Raw genomic sequence first — 18620 nt, 5'->3', positions numbered from 1 at the left:
ATTGTGGTCCCACTTAATTAATTAATTAAAATACTTATAATTAATATAATAATTTTTTTTAAATAATGTAATTTAAATATTTAAATTTAAAAATAATTCATTATTAAAAGATATTAATATTAAATAAATTCATATATAACAACAATACACAATATAAAATTTGGGATAGAAGTAAACTTGGAAGAAGATGAAAAAAAGTAGAGAAAAGTGTGAGAATAGAAGTGTATGTAAGTGATATATATAAAGTATTAAAATATTAATTTATTAATAATAACGGTAACATAATAATGGTTATTTTTCAACTACTAATTTTGCAACTGCTAATTTTACAACTGCTAATTTTAATAATATCGTTAGTATTTTAAATTTAAAAAATAAAAATAACCAACCCAACCAAAAATTATTTTGTAAGATGTAAAAATTAAATTTATTTTTTAATGTAAGTAAATTTAATTAATTATAATTTAATATAATAATATAAATAATATTTAATATTAATTATAATATAAATAATTAATATAAATTATTAATTAAATAAAAATTTAATTATTTAATCTAATTATTAATAATTTAATTATTATTTAATTATTTAATATAATTATTTAATTATTTTAAATTTTATATAATTATTTATTTTTATAATAACTTGCCAAGTGGCAAGTTATTATTGGTTTAGTTGAGTCCCTCTTTAGAGGGACCCTTCACATTGAATCCCGTGAAGGAATTCAGTTTTTCTCTCCCTCCAACGGTTCCTACTTGCTTTTGTCAGTAACAGGGCCTCAAAACTATGCCCATTGGAGTTGCTCTTAGACCATCTCCAGTAGGGAACTCATCCCAGTTCCTGTTTATGGCCCACCTGTCATAAAAAGTAACTCCACATCAGCTTTTGCATCATAAACAGTAAATAGGAACTCAAAGCATCTCTCTCTTCTCCATTAGGAGGAACTAACTTTAATCCCTGTTGTGATCCCACTTAATTAATTAATTAAAATACTTAAAATAAATGTAATTAATTTTTTTCAATAATATAATTCCAATTTATAAATTTAAAAATAATTCATAGTTAAAAGATATTAATGTTAAATAAATTCATATATAACAATAATACACAATATATAATTCGGGATTACACTAATTTGTAAAATTAATTAATACAAAGAAAAACATAATTAAGCTCTATAGTTGACGACAAACATTGTGAAATTGCCATATGTATTCAATCAAGTCCTCTTTCAATTGTCTATGCTGCTGTATATTTTGAAATTGGATATTTTTTTGGAGAAATATAAAAATTAAATTTATTTTTTGATTTAAGTAAATTTAATTAATTATAATTTAATATGATACTATAAATAATATTTAATATTAATTATGATATATATAATTAATATAAATTATTAATTAAATAAAAATTTAATTATTTAATCTAATTAATTATTATAATTATTAATAAATTAATTATAATTTAATTATTTAATTAATTATTATTTAAATAATTAATATAAATTATTAATTAAATAAAAATATAATTACTTAATATAATTAATTATTATAATTATTATTTAATTATTTAATATATCTATTTAGTTAATTAACATTATATATAATTATTTATTTTCTAACTAACTTGCCATTTGGCAAGTGTTGCTTGTTTCACAGGAGTCTCTGTTCAGAGGGACTCCCCTTTCTTAGAATTTGTGTGGGAACTCTCTTCCTTCCCACTCCAACGCATAAGCCTTCTTTCCTTCTGACATAACAGTAATTGAGCTTCAATTTTTACTCCCGTTGGAGATGCTCTTAGGATGTGAATAGGTTAAAATATCTACACATAGATTACAAAATTTTGTTATTAAAATTAATTAAGTGAAGCTCAAGTAGTTTGATTGAGCAAACAAAGAGTAATTTTTTGAACTAAATGTTAAGAGTTCTATCTTAGACATGAAATATAATTCAACGAAAAATTAATCGTATTAACAATAGATAACTTGGCAATGAATTAAGAGAAACTTGTTTGGAATTAAGCAATCGTTTATTCTACAAAATATATATATATAATTTAATTATATTATATACATACGAAGAACCTAAGTGAATTAAATGACACTATATCTTGACCCAAAAAAATGGAAATACATGGATTTTCTCCCCTACCTTTTTTTTTTCCTAAAAAATTAATCTTTTTTTTTTACCTAAAAAGACATGGGTAGAATTAAAAGAATTATACATAAGCTACACAATTGAAATGGCTACTCCTCCAAAGATGAATTTGAGTGAAGCAAAGAATGCCAAAATTGCACTGAAAAGAATCTTGATAACATTTCTTGTTCTTTCATTTGACCAATTAAGCCAAGACCCACAAAAGAAATGTTGACCAAGCTGTGAGTGCTATGGCGGCAGCACCATATGTCCATAGTAGGATAACTGAACACTCTTCGTTTCCTACATCAAACAACTGAGCCATGGTACCTGCATAAATATCATCTAATACTGTTACCAAGTAACTCTTAGATTTGAAAATCATAAATTTATATGTCTCTTGTTTTTTGAACAGTAGTCAGGAATGACTTCGTTACTTTCAAGCATTAGAATATGTAATATGTTTGGTTTGTATTTCTATTTGGAAAAGTCTAGGTAGCCAGCAAGTTAATTAAATTCTGGTCAGCATGTAACCAGCAAAGAAAAGTGAGTCATTGGATGAAATCTCACACCATTAAAATCATCATTACTTCCTACCACTCCTCTTTTTATTTTTAAAACGCAAATCAAATGCACCCTAAGTTGTTGCATGTGTTTTGGTTAGTATTTTGGGCAATGCAAGAACAAGTTAAACTTCAACTAAAAGAATTCATGGAATGAGTCACTTACTGATATTCATTGCTGGAGGCATGGCATATTGCATCACTAGGATGTACTGAAACAAAGGATCCACCGGGAGGAAGCCGAAATTCGCTGCCGCCTTGACGATGAACAAACCAATAACAGGAAGCAAGAAAAGTCTGGCAATGATGATGCAGAACAAGGTCAATGGCTTCACACTTGTTGATTTAAACCCTGCATGATGAGTTCAAGAGAAAAAGTTAACAAAACAATTTGTTTTTCTTGTTGCTCAAGATATCTCTCCATGGCTTCTAGTTTCTTTTGTATACCTTGAGTGAGGTTACTACCAAGCAAAAGAGTGATGCAAGGAATTGTCCCATTCCTGAAGGATCATTAAATTCAAAATCAGTTTATTATGTAAAACTTGAGAACATGTTTGGTTTTGTGAGAAAATTAAAGGCACATACCCCAATAATTGAAGAGAATCTTGGATCACCCTAAATGGAGCATTGTCTCCTATTATTAAGTTCCTTAGCCATGTAACAGCACCAAAGATGAAACCAACGAACTGATTATGGAATCATAAGAGAGAAAAAATTTTATCAGTAACCAATTTAAGTAAAGTTTTCGTTTGTATTTTGGGCCGAAATCTTTCCTATCCACCATCAGACAAGGACGAGTTCATTCCAATAATGTAAGTGAAGCTCACACCTCATCTGATGGTGGATGGATGATACGTCTTCGCAAAATATGATCATGACTATGTTTAAATAATACTAATAGACCAAAAAACATGAAACAAGAAAAAATAAGTAGAAGGAAAGAAAGGAGGAACTCACTGTAGCTATTGCTGGAGGTGACATTAGTTCTTCCAAAAGTTCACTCAGAAATTCTGTCATTTTATGCCAAAATGATTCTTTTCCTTTCACACTAGTTTGATCATGGTCTACAACCTGCAAAATCAGACTCATTTTATAATCTAGTAAAAATGATCTAGGAAATTATGCTTGTTTATTAAAGCAAGTACTAAAATTTCAGATGATCACTTTCATATTGTGGGACTAATCAACTTCATAGTATTAATTCTTACATTTTGATTTTCAAAGTCTCCAACATAATCGGACAGCGGCGGCGGCACTTCTACGGCTACATTCTCATTGTTGTGTCCCTTGAGAAGAGAAGTTTCTGCATTGGAATCAAGACCATTGTTGGGTACCTTTATGATAAGATCAGCAGCCTCAAGTGCCTTGAATTTCATTGCTCTGCTTCTTATGGTCCTATAAGTATAGGTCCATATGAATATGCCACCAAGCTATAATCAATACAAAAAAAATCATTAAGTATCTCGATTTTCGCAGCGAAAATGAGTGAAGGGGAACTGGGGAAGTGCTTGAAATGCTAAACCAGATCCATTTTGCACTTCAAACTCTTCAAGAAAATAGTTTTGAGTGTAGAAAAAGATCAAATACCGCCATAGAGAAAGATGCATAAGAGAGTGCATTGTTGTGACAAATTTCCTTTTCACCAAATGGACCTCCACTCTCATTACAGATAGCAGGTACAATCACAAGAGGAAGGTTTCCCATATTTCCTAATCAAAAGAACCATAAACTCGAAATCAAAATCTTTTAAGGTAGAAACTCAGGTGCAGTTAACTTCATGTGAAGTTGATAGTTGAAAGCGTTAGATGACAGCTTAGTCAAACCTGTCAAATCATTTAAAGTACCTGATGAACATGCAGCAATAATAAGGCCTTCTACTTTGAGATTAGGCTTGAGTAATTTCACAAGTATCCATCCTATGATGCCTCCAATTAAGAATGTAAGTCCAACATTAACAGGCATAAACCACCTGCACAGAATTAAATCCAGTGAAAAGGGTAAAAATGGAAATGTGATAAAAATACAAAGCTTTGAAGAAAAGTAAAATCTTGCTTATTATATATACCATGATATCATATCTTCAAGTGTAACACTCTTGGCAAAACTGGAAAACACAAGTGAAGGAGTGAACACAAGGAACACAACCTGCATATAAAAATGGTCAAACAAATGTTACAAAATTTGTCCTTGCATTTGTAACAAATTAAATGCATATTAATTACCTTATTCAATGATTTCCTAAAGTTTGGAGAAAGAAGATTATCAAAATACTGAGTTGCCATGAGTGCTCCTAATCCACTGATTAGTAGAACCTGAATAACTGGCATTGAAGCCACCACCAACAGATCCAAGAACCCCATTTTCTCTCTTCTCTTCCTTTTCTTTGGTCCCAATCAATATATATATATTCTTCAGTTCTAAGAAGAAGGGGAGGCACAACGTTAGAAACATGTCACAGGAAATATATAATTAAAAGCGTGACCAATTAAGGACAAAAACCTTATGACTAATTAATTAGATTATGGTGATTCATGATGGCCACCAATTACAATATGAATTTGACTCTTCTTTTTTATAGTAGAATGAAGTGAAGATGGGTAAGAAGAAAAACACTAAGGCAAAGAGAGAATAGTGGAAGGATCATTCTAATAACAACAAATGGAGACATAACTCAGAACCAAGAAGCAAACAACAAAGTTGATAAAAACTCCCATGCTGCAGTTTATGTCATACAATAAAAGAATGTTTATATTTACTCAAGTGCAGTCGACTTCACGTGAAGTTGATATCTGAGAATCATTAATAAAAATTTAGTCAATTCAATCAAATCATCTAACGACTCTCAGGTATCAACTTCATGTGAAGTCGACTTCACCTGAGTTTTCACCGACACATAATTATTATCTTTTGATTTAATTGAATTTGCGGCTAGTCACAGAGCCGTGTACTTCTTTCCAACTTGGAATAACTAACTATTTTTTGTTAATTACCAGTTACAAAACATTAACAACTTGTTAAATTATTGCAAGTATAACTAGCATTACGCAATTAAGCTTAACATGATCTTAATTTGCCACTTGCACATGCATGTGGAAAGTGGAATGAAACAGCTACAATATAACAATCAATAGATAAAAGTCACTATTGCAATTTATTATATTATTGAATACTTTGAGTATTGGCCTAAAAATTGGCCCAACCAATACTCTAGAGTTTAAATAACAATTCATTACATTGGATTAAGACTCTTATCAAACAGTACCATTATCACATTTATGTGTTTATTTTTATTATTGATTAAATAAGTTTTTTGTTCTTATATTCAAGCTTACTTTTTCATTGATTACAAAAAAATCAATATAAAATTTTTAAGATTAATATATAATTAGTACTCACAGTTTATTGGTTAAATCACAATGAATCCAAAGTCAAAGATATATTTGGCGAGCAGTAATGAAGCACGGTTTTCACAAGAAGCAGTGTTTTTTTTTTTTTTGGTAGGTTTGAATTTTTCAAATTTCAACCTAGTTGGAGACAATGCTATTATATTATTGTGTTGTGTGTATAAAATTATTAAAATATTAAAATGTTCACATTATAAATCACATCCTAGGTGACTAGATGCTACCTCCCCCAAATAGAAAGGTCCATTTCATTCTATGTGTTTTGTCCTTTTTGCCACTTATAATTAAATTTTTAAAATTGGAATGAACAAGTGGTTGAAAGCAACATGAGAAAACATGGTACGATGAGAAATTATTATTGTCCAGGTAGTAACTAGTTTAAATGAAGTTGATGAATGATGACTCCCCCCAATAAGAAGACTAATTCATTTTGGTTATTAAATATTCTAATTATTCTTTCCACTCAATCATATTAAAAAAAAATCCTATGTTTGATGTGTTTTATTTGTAAACGCCAACAATTTTGATGATGAGGCTTAAAGATTTTAATTTTAATTTGTTTCCTTCTCTTTTTAGTCTCGGTTCTTAGAATATTGGTAATGTTAGTTAGATAATTATTCTGATTTTTTTAGCATCTCATAATAAGTCTAATTGTATGTTGGTGTACTTAGCACATAAAATGAATATCTATATATTTTATTGGGCAAATTACTGTATTAAGCTATGGAGAGGAAATATTTATGCAAATCAGTCAAAGTAAAAATTGGTTCATGAATCAATCAGTTCATATTTTTATGTAGTTCGAAACAACATAATTCGAACTTCATTTGTATATAATTTGAATCATCTTAATTCGAATTAGTGGGTGTGTACGTTTTTGTGTAGTTCGAATTACATAGAAATGAAGTTCGAATTATTCTGTTTCGAACTATATAGAAATATGAACTGGTTGATTCATGAACCAATTTTTATTTTGACTAATTTGCGTAAATATTTTCTTCCCATAACTTAATACAGTGATTTGTTCTATCTTATTTGAATATAAAATATAACATTTAAAATTAAATTTTAGATAATAAATTTATTTAATAGTTATCTATTTGCAACCTGAAAACGGTTTACATAAAAATTAAAATATGAATAATGAAATCTTTGTTTGAATTATTTATTGATCACGTATAGCTTATGTATATATAAAATTACAATAAGATAATAGCTCTATATTATTATATTTATAAAAGAGGAGATTGAGTATATTTGACTTATGGTGGTGGCTGCTAAACCGACAAATACAATAATGTTCATGTCCTTGCCGCCACGTTTTTCTCACACCATCGATTATATATTAATTAACCTTAAATAAACATCTAAAAGCTCTACATTTTTTTTTTCAATGTCAAACTAACAATGCAAGTCTTCATGTGCACCCCAACAAATTCGTAGAGTGGTTCTTTAGATTTCTGATTTTTACTATTTTAGTTTTTTAAATTTAAAAATTTTCATATTAATTTTTGAGATCTAATTTTTTTACTTTATATATTGATTTTGGATTCTTTAATATTAAGATTCAGTTTTGGTAAATAACTTAATTAAATCATTTTTGAAGAAATAGCTTAAACAAAAAATATTTATATTAAAAGTAACTTATAAATAAATTATTTTATATTTGATTTTTTTTAGTTCTAAAAGTAATTATTTTAAGAAAAAAGTGATAAAAAAAATTTTATTATGAGAGAAGTCATTTTTTTAACTTCTTCTTAAGCACTAGAATAACTTTTTAAAAAATTGCAATTTTATTTTGAAAATTATACCAAACATTAATACTACACTTTTTCATAAATTAAAAGTAAAAAAAAGTCACTTATAAATCTATTCAAACGGACCTAAATCAGTAAATTAAATACTGAACTAATTCTGATTTATTATGTTAAACATAGAATTAATAATGTTATTTTATTTTAGTGTTTGAACAAAACAAAAACACAAAAATAAAAAAAAAAGTTTATATAATGTACAAATTATTCTTTTATTTTTTTAAAACAATTTATTTTGATTTGTCAGTTTAAAGTAACATATATTATGAAATTTAAGAAATATTTAAAAAGATAAGATCAACAGATATTAGCACAAAATTAGGTACAATTGGGCAACTGGCCAAAATATTAATACGAATTAAAAAGATACGGAAAAGAAAAAACAACCTGGAAGTTTGATTATAATTAAAAGTTTAATTTTAAAAAGGACAATGTGGAGGTCACAGATCCAATTAAACTTTGATTGACTTAACTGGTTACAGCTAATTCACATATTCGATTATTTTTTTTAATTCTAAAACTAAAAATTATTAATTACTTAACATATAGTCGCATATTCTCAGCTTACTGGAATAAGGAAAAGTATATACAATCTTCAATTATTTATATTATGTACATTCATGCGCATTCCCTGTAGCACAATCTCTAATGACAAAATGAAAAAAGAAAGTTTTTTTTATGTTTTGATAAATATATTAAAAATTCACTTTTTGTATACTTTTTAATTATAAAATAAATTTAATTATTGACATAAATGCTAAAATAATCTAAAATAATCATTCAAATCATTTAACGACTCTCAACTATCAATTTCATAAAAAGTTGACTGCATCTAAATTTTCACCATAATCGTGCCAATTAGTTTGACTAGGTTCAAATTAAAAGATAATTAGTATCTAATTCATTATTCTTTGTAAACTGTCCAAGAAAAAATAATTAAACACTTGAAAGATGCAAGAATAACGAAGCTGAATCGAAAGAGAAGTATGAAACCTGGGAATCAAAGGGTATATGAAACGCGGTTGAAGAAGAAATCTTGAGCTTCAATGCACGTATTTGCTTAGAATAAACCTGGTCTTGTATTATATAAATAGAGAGATTAGAGAGAGAGGAAATTGAGATTATGGAAATCGAAATCGAAAGAATATATAAGGCTAACAACTAACAAGTTGTTATATGACACTGTGGTTTGATTCAATTTTGACCAACCAACCACGCGTTACCGGCCATCACATGAACACAACATACCAAACGATTTTTAATTTAAATTTGAAAATAATACAAATATTTTTATGAATATGTATAATAAAACATCTTTTTTTTTTAATGTACACCAAACTTTTGAGATTGCACGCTCCAATTTTGAAGGGGTTGTGGTTATGGATATGTATAATCTACTCACCCACACGGTGGCAACTTTCATTCAGTCAGATACACGCTTTCCCATGCAAGCTCCTATATTCTTGGATGTGTGGTTAGCCAGTACCTAATATTGAGTTGGTCGAGTGTGGTCAGCTGGTTCGCTCGTTGGCTAGATAAGTATGAATTTAAATTTTATCATATGTATATAATAATTTATTTTTAGATTTGTAATAAATTAGTTTTGGTCCGTTGAATTAAAAGATATCGTAGACAATTAATAAAAAATAATAATTAAGAAACTAACTAATTTTGTTTAAAATAAAGTATATTTTTTGTTTTTAAAATTTATTAAAAATTTTAAAAATATCTTTTTATTTTATTTTAATTTTATCTTTAAAATTTTTTATTTATATCAAATATAATTTTTACAAAATCAAAACCAATTTGATAATAATATATGATACCTATATTTAATTTACTTGTGTTAAAAAATATTTTTGTAAAATTATTGTTAAATTTATCTTAATTTTTTTAAAATTAACCGTCAAGAGTATATTTGATGTAAATTAAATATTTTTAAAATAAAATAAAAACAAAATAAAATTTAAAAATATTTTTTTAGTTTTACCAAATTTTAAAAGTAAAAAATATATATATATATTATCTTTCTGTTTAAAGACAAAAGCATAAAAATAATAGTGAACTAAATGCTTAAATAAAATAATAATAATAATAATAATAATAATAATAATAATAATAATAATAATAATAATGATGATGATGATGATGTTACATGCATGAGATGTGGATGGAATTATGGAAAGTAGTCACGTCAGCAGTGACAGAAGAAGTAGTAGTATTAAGAACGTGCAACATTAAATTAATAATCAAATTTTATGCGTAAAATTTGTGTGCCGCCAAGGATTACTGAAATCCAAGCTGGAACATCCTTCATTGCTATAGAATCGTGGACAACTTTTCTTTCTCATCAATCAATTCTTACTATATAACTACCTATATACTTTGCATGCACTAGTTCAACATTGCAAATTACACAACTCACCTTAACGTTCAATGATTCAATCATATCAACGACAATATTTGACTACACTTTCTTTCCTTATCCTATTGAAATTGAGCTAATAACTATTGTTTAAAGGTTTGTCTAGGTGAGAGCTTTTTTTAAAAAAAAATTGTTATTTTTTTCAAAATTTTTATTTTATAAAAAAAATAAAAATTATTTTATATTTGGATAATTTATACAAAATAATTTTTTTATTTATTAATTATATTTGTGTATAATCATATAAAAATATTTTGTATTTATTTATTATGTAAAAAATATTTTTTAAAAAAAATCTTTTTAAAAAGATATAAATTACGTTTAGAAAGATGATTGAAATTGAAAAACAGATATTGAAAGATAAAAATTAAAAAATTAAGAATAAATTAAATATTTATATTATATTTAATGTAAACTTAGTATCTTATTTAATTTAAGATAAATATAAAAATAAAATAAAAATATTTATTAAAAAAATTATTATTAAATTTCAATTTTTGTCTCTATAAATTTAAATTATTTGTGTTTTTAATTTCTAGAAGTGTTAAAAGAACTAAAATAATGTGCTTTAGAACTGAAATTTTAATTCTAATATTTAGCTACTAACACAATATTAAATTTTAATTATAATATTTGAAAACAAACACTATCTAATTTACGACAAGAAATTATTTTATTTGTTGCATCTTGTAATCGTCTATCTCAATTTCTGGTTTAAATAATTTTTATTTTAAGCTATTTAAATATTAACACTTAAATAAATATAAAATTTAGTTTTATTATATTACCAGTATAAATCAGATTTATATATTTAGATATTTTTTAAATAATACATTTAAAAAATAATTACTTTTATTAATATAATAATATATTATTAATTATCTATATAAAAAAATGTTATACTGACAATATACAAAAATTAAATTCATAAATATATGTTAACTATTGTGAAAAGAAAAGGTCACTTTCATGTCTTGGCTAAGAAGTTAAAATGTTTTGCCACAATAATTGGTTGAGTTTTTCTTTTATTTTTTTCACTGCAAATAATTGTTTCGCCGCATATAAACAAAACAACAAGGGTCCCACTCTAGGCAGCTCATATAGAGTACTATGTTGTGTGTTATAAAACATTTTTTTTTATATTGATATTCTGATTCAACTACCAAATCCAATGATATCTTTGGTTGGGGTAAAATAGAAGTCACAAAACTTACAATAAAAATGTTATAAATATACTTGATGAAATGTAAAATTACACATAAATCTACAAAAAAAAAAAAAACACTATATTCCATTGTTACCACTAAAAAAAAGTTAAATGAGACTCCCCCACAAATATCAATTCAAGATTTAAATCACATTGACATTAAAATTATGCACCAAACCAACCATGAAAACTGAATTGATGTTGAATCACCTTGTGGGAAATTCAACACCTATGCATGAATCCCAACCTTATGTTTGGAACATACTATGTAGGATCAACTTCAGATCCTACACAACATGTACCTGAAGGGATTCAATAATGCAAATGTAATATGGAGTCATCATTTTAATGTTCTTAGTTGTGCCATTCAACCTAAGTTCAGCAAGAACCATGCTTTATTGGTGATGCAAAGTTAATCAACCAGAGGGAAAAGAAATAGTTGATTACTTGATTATGATAAGCAAAATTCACTAATAAAACATTAAAATCCAGTACTTGATGATAATGTTTCGAGATCATTAAAAGAATACGATAGTTTGTGATTAAATCTAATAATATATGGTCTAATCACTAATAATTCATCCATTATACAGATGATTCAACTTCCTCTGACCTTGCGACGTAGCCGTCTGTTTCCGTGGGTTCATCTGACCTCAACTGTGCAGAAACACCATCAATGGCAGAATTCAGCTCGGCTATTTTCTCCGACAGCACCTTGCGAGTCCTCTGTTTTTATCACAGTGGAAAACAACAAAATTAAAGTACAGTACTTATATGTACACCATTCATGAAAATAGACCACTCAAAATTTTAGTAAAAAAGATCAGAAGTCCTAAATTCAAAGAACAACTTCCGCTCCACTAGTAAAAGAAATTCTCTTTAAAAGTCATTATCAATTAATGGCATGTGCCAGAGTTAGTTAAGAGTTAGCATTATAACATAAAGCTTAATCTCAAGAGTCATTTCTTTACCACCTACGTTGCTCAACTAGTATATGCCATGGGAACTACCAAAATTCTAGTATTTTTCGGCAATTTATTTCTGTTGAAACTTTGTCAGGGAAATACTGACAGAACGTGTGGTTAGAAGAATGTTTTTACATTCCTAGGAATTTTACACGAAAAATCTTATATCGGAATGATCTTGCAATAAAGATTCCCAAGAATGTGAAAACTTTTCATGAACCACACATCTCTTGACAGCAATGGTTTTATTGTAAATGGGTAGGGGGTAAATTCATTATATTATATAGTCTGTAGACACGTATTATTCCTGTTTCACACACGTTTAGAAAAAGGATGGTTCAAATGAATTATAATTGCAGGGTTAATTCCTGACCTCAAGAGCTTTTTCTTCATCGTACATAAATTTCGGAAGTTTCTTCATGATTTCTGTACTGTCAGCTGCAGCTAGTGCCCTGCTTATCTGGACAGTTCATAACACGCAAGCCAAAGATAAATATTTATATGCCTCTAAACTCATTACACAATCATTTTTTAAGTTAAAAACATCATATAAAATACTGCTCAACAGCAGTTCATAAAAGAAGGTTCATGTAAAAACACATATATGACCACTGCTATCAAGTAAATGGAGTGTGTTTTTGTGTGTGTATATATACAAGTGGAAAAATAATGTGAAAAAGAAATAGAAGCAGTTTTTGTGACACCGAAGGGAGTCAACATAAATAGAGTCAAGTTCGGTATAAATGTGCTGATAGAAAACGAAGAAATCACACTGAATTTGATGCAGGCATAGTTAAGTTGCTGGGATCACATCTGATTTGAGTAATACATAAATTGGGTTAAAGTAAAAGGGACTGCAGTGTATTCTTTTTCCTAACTAAATTCAGCAGAATATATATATATGGATAATGGGGATACTCTTTTTTTATTCGGTAGTTATAGTGAGAAACTTATAAATGATAAAAAGCTGAGAAACAAAATACCTTGTGAAATCATGAAATGGCTCAAGAAGAGAAAACAAATAGTTTAAAAAATGAACAAAACAGGTTCGAAGGACATACCTGAGGTGCATATAGACAACCTAATGCTCCAACAACCAGTCCTCCCAATACAAAGCCACCAACAAAGATATTTCCACTATTTTGTCTTCCACCATCTCCACTGTACCAGCACAGCAATTAAAAACACTATAAAGTTAACACAATCCCAATGTATCCCCTATGAAAGATATCTTATGCTTGTATTAGTTTAGATATGTAAAATGACTCACAGTAGCAATGAATGATCACAACACACAATAAAAAACAAACTAAGAATAGCCATTAGTTTGCAACATTTGGGGTTGTCTAGTTGACACTTGGCAAATTATATGTTAGGTTTATATACCAAAAATAGTAGTCAAGAAACAGCGCTCTCAGAAGCTTAAACAGTTAGGAAAGAAATACAAAATTTTTTTATATATATCATGCCCCCTTATGCAAGACGCCTTTGGGCTTGAAGCATCGGCAGTGCATGTATCGATCTCTTACCTTGTGTTGAAAGTCTCAATTTCAACTTTTGTAAGAATGATCAAATTCAAAACAAAAAATGTCGTACAAGTTCTAATCTCATGTCAATTGTCAAAGACCAACTCGACCAAAAGCTTAATCTACTAGGCATAGGCACACTAACAGTTTTATATCTAACAATAACCATGTGAAAAAATAATGGTGCACCATAAAGCCACGTCTTAGTTGTACCTTGCTCGTACTACAAGTGGTAGCTTATGCGTTGCTTTAGCCCTAACAGAGGAACCTGGAAAGCATTCACTAGAGCTGATTTTCAAGAAGCATTTATCCATTGGTTTTGATAAAGAACCTGAAATTAAATCATTTTAAATGTTAATAACAAGCTTCCAGAAATGTTGCTAAATGCTAATTGTTAAATTCAAAACATGTTGACAAATGAAAAAATGCAAATTAAAACAAAGCATGTGAGTATCAACATTCTCCTCCAAATGACAACGTACACAATCAGATCAAGATACATAGCCATTTTCATTCTTCTCAACAAAACCAAGCACACTAAGACATTACAAATTTTTCACATGCCAATCATTTTTTACCAATTGTAGTGGATCATTGAGTTTTTGAGCCATCAACAAAATCGCGTTCTCTCAAGTCTCAAGGAAAATCAAATTTCAACCTAACGTTTTGATTCTGATTAAGCTATCCATTGGTTGGAGCTAGACAACTAAGTCACAATCAATTAAAAGATCCTTTAAATTTTGTTCACATTTTCTGTTTGATTTAGAAATCAACAGGATTCAGGAATCATAATAATAGAGTAAAAAAATGTGAAAAGTGAGAATCACAAAAACAAAACAATACCAAAAGCAGAGGAAATAGGATCAAAACTGATATAGAGAACAACACGGAAGATACATTTGCAGTGTGAGAAACATTAATGCGTAGTTCAGAAAAAAAAAAGGAACAGTTTTGAGGGGTGCCCATTACGGCAATGACGATGATAACAATGAATAACGAAACAACCTGAAAGAAAGTGAGTCTCTGGAATCTTAACCATGGCCACTGATCCTGATAGAACAACCATTTTCTTTCTTTCTTTCTTTCTTTCTGGACTTTCAGCAAACAGGTTCAGAGCGAAACAGAAAAACCTACGTTAATGGGAGTGGAAGTTGTCAACTTGTCATTAGTTCCTTGTAGAAATCGAAAGAATATATATTGCTGTTCCAAGTTTCAAGCTTTCGATAATATCGAGCGCTCTTCTTTTGGGCTCAGGCCGAACCTCAAAAACACACTTTTTGGGGGAACATTACAAATCTAGTGGCCCAGAAACAAAAACCTTTGTGTAAATTAATTAATCATTGTCTTGTCTTGGGCATTTGACAACAAAAAAAAAGAGTTAATAAAACATTACTCATGGTTTGTAATTTCTTGAATTAAAAGATGTTAAATTTTAGGAATTAAGATGACTTAGATTTATATTTTAAGGACTAAAGTAAACTTTTATTTCAATGCATATTATATTTCTTCAGAAAAAAAGTTCTATATCTTATGTTTAGTAGTATATTATAATTTATAAAAACAAAATTTGTTATTCTTTATAGTATTTAAAACTTATTAATATTAAAATTGGGTGAAAACTCAGGTGAAGTCGATTTCACGTGAAGTTGATATCTGAGAATCATTAGATGACAATTTAGTTAAATTAGTCAAATCATCTAACGGCTCTCAAGTATCAACTTCACGTGAAGTCGACTGCACCTAAGTTTCAACTCTAAAATTGACTTAATCTTATTAATTTTATATTCTAATAAATTAAAAATTTTTTATCCTATAACTCACAAATTAAAAGCAAAAAAACAAGATAATTTACTCTCTCTTTTCACATATATTTAGTCATATAGACATGGTTTGAAATGACGTATTCTCATATTCTAAATTATATTAAGTCTTAACATATTTTTAATGTTATTTAATCAAAGATTGTTATTAGTATTCATATTTACTTATTTAGTATGTATAGTGTTAGCATTTCCTCTCCTTTCAGTTTTTTAGACAGATTCATGTTGAAACTCTATTCTTGGCGGCAGAAAAAGCATGGTGAGAGAAGAGAGATGCATGAGCAAAATTTTGGGATCTTCTGAATATGAACTCTAATTTCAGAATCATGGCCTTACTTCAAGTACACTGTACACGTTACACTTATATATATAACTTGTAAAAGTGATTCAATGTTATCCTACTATCAATTATACTTACAAATCAAATTGTATTTTTTAATTATTTTCACTTAGATATATTTATTTTCAATTAGGTCTCATTTGAATGTGTTCAATTTCAATATTGTACACACTATTTGTGTTCAAATTCAATCATATCCCTAAAAAATAAATTATGTAAATGTTACAGGGATTAGTTTCAACTTTTGATGAACTATTATTCGGAGTAGATCATCGGTTCTATCTTAGGTATTTGTATTCTTTTAAGAAGAGATTTCCAGAACTCTAAAGCTCATAATGTGTAATTGACGGCAAGATAACATTGAATCACTTTTACAAACGTTAGAAATAAAAATAAGATGATTTAAATGTTAGGGACACAAATAGGACTTACTCCAAATATTTAGAAAAAAAATGATACTTTACTCTTATATACTAGATGTTTCATCCAAAAAGATTTCAAATAGTTAAATTATTTGATTGTCATATCTCAAATAGATTTTCTGAATATAAATGTTATTTTATTATATTTTGAGATTAAATCTCTAGAATCCCATGAGTTGTAAAGATTCTAATCTATTTACACCCAAATACGATTTTAGTCTTTAAGGTATGACCTAAAAACTTCCTTCGTTCCTAACTTTTTTTTGCTTACAAATTCGTTACTAAAGTTTAACTTAATATTAAAATCGTAAACCAAAATACCCTTTCTTTTCTTTTCCAAAATCCTCATTTTCTGTTCTTCCTTTTCTTTTTCTCCATCACAGAAGCAACCAGAAGCAAATAAACAAGACAAAAAATAGAAGCAGAAGCAATACACATGAATAATGAAAGCAGATAAACAAAGCATCCAGAAGATAAATAAGGCAATACACATTGAGAACCAGAAGAAACAGAAGGCAACAAAGCAGAGTCTTACCTTCCTCTCCAACAAAAGAAACAGAAGCAGAAGCAACCAGAAAAATCAACAACAACAATAGAATAAAAAAGAATAAACAAAAGCAACCAGAAGTATCAACAACAACAACAATAATGAAATAAACAGAAGCAACACAGTTTCCTTTAAATTTGAAAAATTAAAGAAAAAATGAATAAAAAATGGAAACAGCACTGTAGGGACCTCGAGGGAGAGCAGGTGATCTGCGAATCGCGAGGAGAAGAACTGCGTCAGTAGCGGGGGAGGAGGGGCTGCGGCGGTGAATTGCGAATCATGAGGGGAGGAGAGTTGCGATGGTGGTGGCAGATCGCGTGGAAAGGACTGCGACAGTGGTGGCGACGCCGCGAATTGCAACGAGAATGGCAATGCGGTGGTGGCGAGCTGCAAATCACGACGAGGAAGGCGCTATGGTGGTCAGCGGCGTTGCGAATCACGAGGGAGGCACTGCGGCAGTGCAAATCACGAGGGATGACAACACTCTTGAGGGCTGGCGATGGATTCCCTTCCCTCTCTTCTTCCCTGAACACCCCATTCCCCTCTTCTTCCGTGAAACCCCCTTCCCTTTCCTCTTAACGCGTTTTCCCTTTCCCAATTTCCCCTTAACGTGTTTTTTTTTTTATTTTATATTTTTTTTAGTTAGAGATAATTTAGTAATAAAAATTAAAAGTTTAGTAAAAAAGATGATTTTAAAACTAAGTTAAATTTTAAGGATGATTTTATAAGTAAAAAAAGATTAAAGATGAAAAAAATTTTCAATCTCTATCTTAAAGACCAAAATCGTACTTAACCTTTAAATCTCTTACTCCCCTAATACTAGGTAATCAAAAAGTAAACCGTTATTTATTAATTTTAAGAACAATTAATAAATATTAAATAAGATAAATTTAAATTATTTTTTGTTACTAAATATTTTTCATAATAATTAACCTCGTGCACAAATAATGAAGGTGGTGATGGACCCACACTCCACCGGTTCAAAACCACAGGGCACTCAAGAACCTCCTCTCCTACTATGATATGATAAGGAGAATATATAAAGAACATGATCAAGATGTGATGAATTGTCTCCCATGTCACCAACAACCAACTTCATTCTCAATATGGACCATATTCACCAACAAGAACAAGATTATTACCAACACCACCTTAGTAGTGCTGTGCCTGAAAAATAACCATCAATACAATCAGTTTTTTGGGAAATATCTATATGCACCGGTTTTACTATACATTTTTCCTGGATTTTGAATGAACACTATAAACAAGTGGGTATGACTTTGGTTCAAGCTAAGATACCAACATTTTTAATCCTAATCCTAATCTTCATCTTTTGAACTTGTACTAACTTTATGATCGTTGAAATCTTTGTAGGCATACCTAATCCGCCATCATTCTTTTGGAGTTTGGACCACTATATCGGACTGAAACTCCACCTCTTCCGTCACCAT

The 18620-nt window shown here is 28.7% G+C and overlaps 2 protein-coding genes across 2 annotated transcripts; both read right to left on the bottom strand.

Annotated features, from left to right (window-relative positions):
• Window positions 1–1985: 1985 nt before the first annotated feature.
• LOC130982134 (protein PIN-LIKES 7-like) lies at window positions 1986–9163 on the bottom strand. Its single transcript, XM_057906004.1, has 11 exons — window positions 8911–9163; window positions 4922–5116; window positions 4765–4844; window positions 4544–4668; window positions 4287–4408; window positions 3908–4129; window positions 3657–3770; window positions 3285–3385; window positions 3147–3199; window positions 2866–3051; window positions 1986–2466 (listed from the first exon to the last, which is right to left on the bottom strand). Exons 2-11 carry the CDS (start codon window positions 5057–5059, stop codon window positions 2342–2344), a joined length of 1266 nt encoding a protein of 421 aa, XP_057761987.1. The 5' UTR covers window positions 5060–5116; window positions 8911–9163; the 3' UTR covers window positions 1986–2341.
• Window positions 9164–11641: 2478 nt separating this feature from the next.
• Window positions 11642–15209, bottom strand: LOC130982561 (uncharacterized). The gene is made up of 5 exons (XM_057906597.1): window positions 15046–15209; window positions 14254–14371; window positions 13576–13675; window positions 12888–12974; window positions 11642–12275 (listed from the first exon to the last, which is right to left on the bottom strand). The coding sequence occupies exons 1-5, from the start codon at window positions 15104–15106 to the stop codon at window positions 12135–12137; spliced, it is 507 nt and encodes a 168-aa protein (XP_057762580.1). The 5' UTR covers window positions 15107–15209; the 3' UTR covers window positions 11642–12134.
• Window positions 15210–18620: the final 3411 nt, after the last annotated feature.

This window comes from Arachis stenosperma, chromosome 5, assembly GCF_014773155.1.
Source record: "Arachis stenosperma cultivar V10309 chromosome 5, arast.V10309.gnm1.PFL2, whole genome shotgun sequence".
In the NCBI taxonomy this organism is placed as follows: domain Eukaryota; kingdom Viridiplantae; phylum Streptophyta; class Magnoliopsida; order Fabales; family Fabaceae; genus Arachis; species Arachis stenosperma.
Note: the sequence above shows the minus strand (reverse complement) of the source record. Positions and strands in the feature narration are given on the sequence as shown.

Coding starts and splice junctions, on each gene's coding strand:
- LOC130982561 (XM_057906597.1), bottom strand. CDS start 15,106: ATGGTTGTTCTATCAGGATCAGTGGCCATGGTTAAGATTCCAGAGACT. Junction 13,676..14,253: donor CCACTTGTAGTACGAGCAAG/GTACAACTAAGA, acceptor GTGCTGGTACAG/TGGAGATGGTGGAAGACAAA. Junction 12,975..13,575: donor GTTGTCTATATGCACCTCAG/GTATGTCCTTCG, acceptor TGAACTGTCCAG/ATAAGCAGGGCACTAGCTGC.
- LOC130982134 (XM_057906004.1), bottom strand. CDS start 5,059: ATGGGGTTCTTGGATCTGTTGGTGGTGGCTTCAATGCCAGTTATTCAG. Junction 4,669..4,764: donor CTTGAAGATATGATATCATG/GTATATATAATA, acceptor AATTCTGTGCAG/GTGGTTTATGCCTGTTAATG. Junction 4,409..4,543: donor TATTGCTGCATGTTCATCAG/GTACTTTAAATG, acceptor TCTTTTGATTAG/GAAATATGGGAAACCTTCCT.